General features: G+C 36.8%; 1 protein-coding gene across 6 annotated transcripts in view; it reads left to right on the plus strand.

Annotated features, from left to right (window-relative positions):
• Positions 1-8,175, plus strand: part of LOC109051581 (cytoplasmic polyadenylation element-binding protein 3) — a 34,274-nt gene extending 26,099 nt beyond the window's left edge. For all 6 annotated transcript variants that reach the window (XM_042769390.1, XM_042769391.1, XM_042769394.1 and 3 more), the window contains 4 exons: positions 900-1,018; positions 1,275-1,389; positions 1,511-1,692; positions 3,836-8,175. In XM_042769390.1, coding sequence (XP_042625324.1) covers positions 900-1,018; positions 1,275-1,389; positions 1,511-1,692; positions 3,836-4,063 — 644 coding nt within the window. In that variant the 3' untranslated portion in view covers positions 4,064-8,175. The remainder of the gene's footprint in view (positions 1-899; positions 1,019-1,274; positions 1,390-1,510; positions 1,693-3,835) is intronic.
• Positions 8,176-8,404: the final 229 nt, after the last annotated feature.

Consider the following 8,404-nt stretch of genomic DNA (forward strand, 5'->3'; position numbering starts at 1 on the left):
TTTCTTAAATCTGATGCTTGTCCATGACTCTCTCTCAACACACTCTTCTGATTTCTTTTGATGTCTTTGATTTACTTTCCCAAGGTTGTTCATATTTCTCTGTTCTTTCGATTCCTTGCACTCTGTCGCTCTCTTTTTCCCCGGAGCAGAACGCCTTGTTCTTTTCTTCCCTCTGGTCTTTCTGCTGGCTCTGATCCTGAGGTTCTCAAACTGCAGTGTTATAGAGGAAAAACATTTCAGAAGGGCTTGAAAATGATGGAAGTCATGAATTCACAGACAGACATAAAGCAGTCAGGTTAATGCAGAATGCATGTTTAGAGTCAGAGCAGTGAGAGGAAAGCTTCAGAGAATAACCATTCTTTGTCAATTCATAACATTGATAGTTTTGGTCCTGGATGTTATGGTTGTGCAAAAATACATGATATAATAACATAAACTGCATAGGACCAATAGAGATCGAGTGTGTATGTTGGTTAATGTCAACGACTGTATAGGAATTTGCTTAAAAATATTTGTGACTGTAATATTTATGTCCGTGGTAGCTGTAATGTGAAATAAATATGACGGTGTCAAGTTATAAACAATTCCGTTTCCCCAGTGTTCAGTCAGGTCTTAATTAATAAATTCTGTGGGTGTGTGAATGTTTGTGAGATTGGGTCTTAAATCGTTTGATCTTCCTGTTCTGATCATCAGTTATTCATTCTTAGACTCTGGTTACTGTCACTTTCAGGCGTTCAGGTTGTTTTTATTCCTCCACATGCAGACTCATTTCAGGCTCTGCCATCAGTCGCGGTTTTTGTGCTTCCTGTGGCTCTGAGTCAGACCGCTTCTGGTCTTGACTGCAGTCTGACTCTGTGTCCCCAGAGACTCTCTCATCTCTCATGCTCTTCCTTCTGCAGGTTATGCCTTCCTGCTCTTCCAGGAGGAGAGTTCAGTCCAGGCCCTCATTGACGCCTGCATCGAGGAGGACGGGAAACTCTACCTGTGTGTCTCGAGCCCCACTATTAAAGATAAACCAGTGAGTGAAGCGCTGCCACAGCCCACTGAAGCTCAGTGTCGAGGAAATATGGTTTAACACCCTTCTATACAGAAGCACTGTTCACAGACTTTTAATTAATGCTATATATGTAATGAACTAATACTATTTATAGGGTAGATTTGAGATGCATAAATTCACCTGACCTTCTCACAGAAATCTAGTTTGGCCCTATAGGTCTTAAAACAAGCGTCTTGCATTGAATTTCTCCTAGAGATGAACAGTTTTTTGTTCTCAGGTCCAGATTCGCCCGTGGAACCTGAGTGACAGTGATTTCGTGATGGATGGATCGCAGCCTCTTGACCCACGCAAGACCATTTTTGTGGGAGGCGTTCCACGACCTCTACGAGCAGGTGAATTTCTCTCATACAGTATGTCTTGTGCAGCGTGTCACTATTCCTCCCAAATATCAAGTATGTCATTAATGTAATCACATTCTGTACAATGCCGTGCTTCTCCTGTGTGTGTGTTTAGTGGAGCTGGCTATGATCATGGACAGACTGTATGGAGGTGTGTGTTACGCCGGCATTGACACTGATCCAGAACTTAAATACCCTAAAGGTGCGGGCCGAGTGGCCTTCTCCAATCAGCAGAGCTACATCGCTGCCATCAGTGCCCGATTTGTCCAGTTGCAGCATAATGACATTGACAAACGGGTGAGTGAGCTCACGTAACGACGAACTCTCAAATGTCTGTCATTACACACAATGCAGAGACAGCCTCTTTTCACTTTTCATGAACCCATCAGGGATGGAGTCGTTTAATAATCCTTCAGGGTTATTAAACTAAAAACATTAAAAAATAAAAACATTTGCATTACTTGAAATAAAATAATGCTTAAATAAAGTAAAATGTCCATTTTTATTTTTTTTAGTTAATTGCCAAAGCAGCATTTCAAATTTTTATTTAGTTTAGGTTCATGGACTAAAATAACTAAAACTGAAATAAAAATGAATAGATATTTAAAAAAAAAAACAATAATACAAATTAAAAACACAATAAAATTACTAAAACTTTAATTAAAATTACAATAAAGACAAATTCAAAATATTGATTAAACACTATAATAGTATGTCAATAATATTAAAAGAACACTGCTCCTAATGCACTGAACTTTATCAGATGAATCATTAAGTTACAGCGATACCATCGGCGACACTTTATAATGTGACATTTTATTTGAAACTATTTGAACTTGCCATTTGACCTTTCGAAACTCAGCCAGAGTTTACCAGACAGTTTGCATGAGATGCACTGAAGAACAGTTGTGTTGAAGACACTTTACAAACTGGAAATCTGCTTAATCACGGGCCATTTAAGAAATGTGCAGAATGCTATAAATGCTGTATTGACTAGACGAGTCCCAGAAGAGGTTTATACTGTACTTTTATAACTGTAATTCTAGATGTGATTGCATAGTGGCAGTTTCTGTACCATGGTTTTCCTGCAGGCTGTTTCCATATCGCCAACAATACAGACTGTGGAAACCCCAGAGCAGACTGTGTGTAATCAACATGACCATGAGCTTCTGGAGGCCTGACAGCCATTTGAAGTCTCAGACGTGGCGTTTGTTAATTATAGCTCCGTGCTATTCCTGTGCGCATATGTACACACTGGACCTACTGGACTGTTTTGGGAATGTTATTTAGAAGTAAATAACTGATGGTCACTGGACTAAAACTAGATGCTCTGTGTGTTTGTGTGTGTGTGTGTGTGTGTGTGTGTGTGTGTGTGTATATATATATATATATATATATATATATATATATATATATATATATATATATATATATATATATATACACACACACACACACACACATATATACAGTTGTGGTCAAAATTTCACACTGAGGGACTCATACATATGACATTTAGACAAAATAAGAAATTCTGTTCAAAAGTTTACACCCTTGGCTCTTAATGCTTTCTTTTTTTCTGGAGCATCAGTGAGCATTTGAACATTTTGTATTTTTGTGGTAACAAGGTTCAAATGTACAGCATATATTTGAAATAGAAATCTTTTGTAACATTATAATTGTCTGTACTGTCACTGTTGATCAATTTAATGCAAAAAAATTTAAGTGCTCTATTATGGGTAATGAAAGGTTCATAGTTTGGTTTTGGGAGTCCCTAACAACAGGTTGACATGCATGCAAGGTCAAAAAACACTTACATTGTTTTATAATATGCATTTATTTTTACCTTGCTTGCTCAACGATTTCCAAACGATTCACTTAAGGATTCATTTTTCAAAACCCCTCCTTCGCGTGACGCTAATCTGCGGTGATTGGTTGGATTGGTCTCATTTCCATGTCATTATGCCTGTAATGCCTGATAAAGCAGCGTTTGTGAGCGCAGTGCTGCTTTGTGTACAGTGTTACCGGGGAAACCGCTATTCTCTCCAAAAGCGGGACCTAGTGGCAACGAATGAATTTGTATTTGCATTTTCATTCAGAAAAAAAAGACCAACAAGTGGGCAGGAAATATGCTAATGTTTCATGTTGACTTCAACATGAAACGTCTTGGGCTTCGTTTTAAAAATGACTCGTTTCAATGATTCAGAGTCGACTCTTTCTTTTGAGAGACCTTTATACACGGTGCACTTTAAGATTTAAACATTTGCAGGATTTTTTAATTCACTTAGAGCTGTGTTGCACACTGCATGAAAGGGAATTTTCAAACATCCATAATAGGGGCACTTTAAAAAAAAAAAAAACTGAGCCCACATAAACCAAACAAGAATGTAGCTTTGAGTTTCTCTCTCTCTCTAATCGCTCGCTCTGTCCGTGTCTGCAGGTGGAGGTGAAACCATACGTGCTGGATGATCAGATGTGCGATGAATGTCAGGGCGCTCGCTGCGGAGGAAAGTTCGCTCCTTTTTTCTGTGCCAACGTCACCTGTCTGCAGTATTACTGTGAGTACTGCTGGGCGAGCATCCACTCACGCGCCGGCCGCGAGTTCCACAAACCGCTGGTGAAGGAAGGCGGAGATCGACCTCGGCACGTGTCCTTCCACTGGAGCTGATGGCAAGCGCCACATCACCCTCTCCACCCACCAAACCACACACGGATCTCCCCTCTCATTTTTAGAAAACAAACATCATGATATCTCTGTCCACTATATTCTCTGCTTACAAACACTTAGGAAAATATAAAATTTGAGTCTGCGTGCTCAAACGTTGCACTTTGGCACAAACAGTCGATGTTAACGCTTATCAGGATGTTGTGCTTTAATTCTCTCATTATCCTTCGTTTGATCGGTTTAGTGCTCCATATAGGTAACATTAGGCAGTGTGAGACTACATATATAATATATACAGTACATTTACAAAAAGGATATATTTTAAGTTTATATTTATCTATATACACATAGATAATACATTTTGGGTGTCCGACTTTTTAAAGGAGCATGCACTTATTGTGAAAACAGAGTGGTAGGAAATTCCCCCCTAGATGATGACAAAAAAAGTTACCAAAGGTAAAATGAATTCACTAAGAAAATCTCGTTTAAGTGAGCTGTTAAAAACACACACACACACACACACACACACACACACACACACACAGAGTTATTAGAGTAAAACGCCATTTGCTTTCCATGTTGAAATGAATAGTAATACCTGCATGCATACATCTCTTTCTGTTCGCTTCAGTTTTTTAGGCTTAATTTTTTACGAGTTTTTTAGTATTAACTACATGCTGCATAATAGCTTTTGCTGCTAAATCCATGTTATGAGTCCACACGGTCATACGTTATTCAGGCGAACGAGTCTGCGTCTGCACCGGAACAGCATGTTAATGAGTCTGCGATGCATGCTGTAAAATCGGGTCTCACTTTCATTTCCCCCACGATGGACGAGCATTATATATATATCACTATGGATGCTTATTTCCACCACAGAATAAAAAAAGGTAATGGTGTCTTTTTGTTTCACAAATCTGACTTGCGAGGGGGAGAAAAAAGTCCAAATTGTGAAAGATAAACTCAGAATTGTGAGGGGTAAAATGTTCTTGAGTTTCAACTGGGAGAGGAAAAAGTCAGAATTGTGAGATAAAATGCTGCAATTACCTGTTTATATATTTTTTTATGAATTTAATTTATTATTTTATTTTTGCAATTGTGAGTTTATATCATGAAAAACGTCAGAATTCTGTCACAATTTGGAATTCTTTCCTCAAAATTTTGAGGCAGGGAAAAAAATAAAAATGTTTTTATATTATTTTTTGTTATTCCGTGGTGGAAACCCGCAGCTCACAAGCTCACACAAGCTACAATTACAAGTTAATAATTGTAGGATCTTCTAGCGAAATGTCTTTAACAGCTGAAGTAATTTTTTGCAGTGATTGTTCATAGAATTGTGCAATTTTTATACACTTATGTAGTTCACTTAGACGACGCCTAGAACTGTGATTCGCTTTAACTGTTATTGATGTCTGACATGGAACGTCCTGTGAAACATACGGTCCCTTCTCTCCACGGATCTCGCACACTTCTGCTAGTTAGCCCACGACACGCGTCGCATCAGTACCAAAGAGCTGTCCGACTCGAAATGACCAATAACACTACGTTGCACGCCGACGATTCACAAAACTGTGTCCGAGCGGTGACTCTGGGAGAATAAGCGAACACTGGCTCTAAATCACTAACCTAACTTTGAGATACGGCGAGCGGAATTACCTCACGTAGCCGCAGCATTTATATCCAGATTATCCAGCAAAGCTTGAAGTAGAATCATGTCGACGGTGGAGTTTAGAGATGGTGGAGAGGAACGCGAAGAAACGCGTCTTGGCTGCTTATCCGAGAGTCGAAAACAGTCAACTTTAGGTTGGCACGTTCAGTCGGGAAAAAAGTCAAATGCAAACACTACTTTTGTACCGATGGAGAATATAGGATTGTGGGTAACCCTGATCCCGACGATGGCGAATTCTGGGTGTGTTTGTGATGTTCTTTCCCTGCCCAGATTTTTCTGTTTGTTCCTTCTGTGTAGTAGATAATATTTGTTATGCACTACTCTTTGTATCTGGATGGTTGAACAGTCAGTGGTTTTTTTCTTTTCTTTTTTTCCTTTTTTAATAGAAAAATAATTGTGCTTTCTGACTGACGTAATCTTTTGCAATACCTCAATTTTGAAATATAATACGAGAGAGATTGATATTTTCTAAGTTTATTCAAATAAAGACTATATATATATTAATTTAATTCTGCTAGAGAGAAAAAAAAAGATTTAACAGATGCTTAATTTTATTTTTGTCATGCTTATTTGCTTTTAATTTTATTTTTGGAAAAAAATGAAAAACAAAAACAACTGAAGGAGTTAGAGTATTATTATTATTATTTTAATACTGTAGGAAGCTGAAGTACAGCCACTGCGACATCACAGTGTTCCTCAAACAAACATCTGATCTTATTACTATTATAATATATAGGCCTATATATATTCTATAGGGTCAACAGACCATTATAAAGTCAACTGAACATACAGTACTACTTGGGTTTTGATAGATTTACAATCAGACCTTTACTATGCTGATCAGAGTTGTGAAATCTTCTGTTCGTTATATTTTTATGTTTTTGTGAAATTATGTGTTCCCCTTTTGTTTTGTAAACTGCACACACCCGGATTTGTTAACCTTACATCATTTAAGAATGACAAATTTTTTTTTATGATTTTTGGCAAGATGGAAACTGAAAAAATATTAAACGTTTCAACTTTAACTTGATGGAAAGCCCCAGATGCGTCATTGATGTGGTGGCCTTCTACTCACCCAAGACTTGAACTAGTCCCTTTTTTTAAAGGCTGAGAACCTTGATTTTTTGTTGTAATGTGCAATACTGTTTGTACTGTTTGTAAAAAAAAAGAAAAGAAGAAAAAAAACTGAAAAAGGCATAAATCTTTATTGCAGATTTATTTTCATTGCGAGCATTGTGATTCACTAAAATCATTTTTTACTGTGTATTTTACTCGACGTGCTAGTACCTTCCAGTAGTAATGTAGCCTTTGTACTGAGAATTTTTTTCATTATTTTTTAGAGATTTTTTTGCAACAACAACAAAAAAAATTAAACATATTTTACATTATTTTTATTTGTGTTTTCTTTACACACTTATTCCTCAACCATTAATGTTAGCTATTTCTGGGCGAGATTTTCAAATCTGATCAATGTCGTTAATATTAATTTGTATTTTTATGTGGAATAAATTATAAATTAATTCTTAATTTTTTTTTTTAAGGTAAAAACTTTGTAATATTGTTACTAAAATGTCTAGATTTTTGAAATGCAAAGCTTGTCGCTTACATCAGTGTGATTGGGGGAAAAATTGCACATGAAAATTAACAGCAATCATGCTTCGTAATATAATGTGATTAAAATGTAACAATGAATGGGCAATAAAAATAACGGCAGAATGGAGCAAATGTGAGGTGGTTGTGTTGAAACCCAGTCAAGACGGATATAATCATGAGTTCTGATGCTGCTGACGCTCTGCAGCTCCGCTTTCACAGTCACAATACAGTCTGTGTGTATTTAACTGAGTGACATGATGTTTCCCAGAATGCATTTTATTTATGAGCAGTGTAGTGGCTAGATTTCATGAAGTCATGGTAACAGACTCTCAAGCACTGTTGAAACACAAACATGAATATTCACTTGACTTATGACTCCTTTAAAACGTACCTCATTTTCTTTCAAACCATCTTTGTCTTAAGCTTTTCCTATATTGCTGCCATTTAAATCCTTTGATAAGCTGTGCTGTATAGTTATAAGATGTTTAGTGACACTTTTACAAAACAACAACAATTGTCTAATATCTAGTTGGCTCATTTTGGCTTGTGGTTTTTCTCTTCTACCACACTTTTAGCTCCATTTGTCATTTTTAAAAATGATTCAAAACCTACCGTACTTTTCCCCAATGCAGTTAAACGTTTAATTTCATATTTCACATCTGGTTCCATCTTCACAAGGCTTTGAGATTGTTAACTTGGACCTCTGCTTGTCTAACTTTGCAGTAAAACTGTGATTAAAGGGTTTTTTTTGGATAAAAAGCGCAATGCTGCTAATGCTTAAAAGCTTTTCTCACCTTCATGATTTTTCCCTTTTCTGTACTAAAGCAAATCTTATTAAAATGTAATTGTATGACACTGTGAAACATTGTCATCTTTTGCAGTCTCGTTCTCTTGTAAAATTTCACTGCTGGGATGTGAACAAACCAACCACCTGCTGCGGGAAATATACAATTGATCTAAAATAATATTAAAATAGCTTTGAATGGGACTTATTTTTTCCGGACAGGTTTTTGAGAAGATGTGAAAATGAACTTAATTTTGAAAAGCAGGTGAGAAAAAAAAAAAAAAAAAAAAAAAAAAAA

Source organism: Cyprinus carpio, chromosome A13, assembly GCF_018340385.1.
Source record: "Cyprinus carpio isolate SPL01 chromosome A13, ASM1834038v1, whole genome shotgun sequence".
NCBI classification, from domain to species: Eukaryota; Metazoa; Chordata; class Actinopteri; order Cypriniformes; family Cyprinidae; genus Cyprinus; species Cyprinus carpio.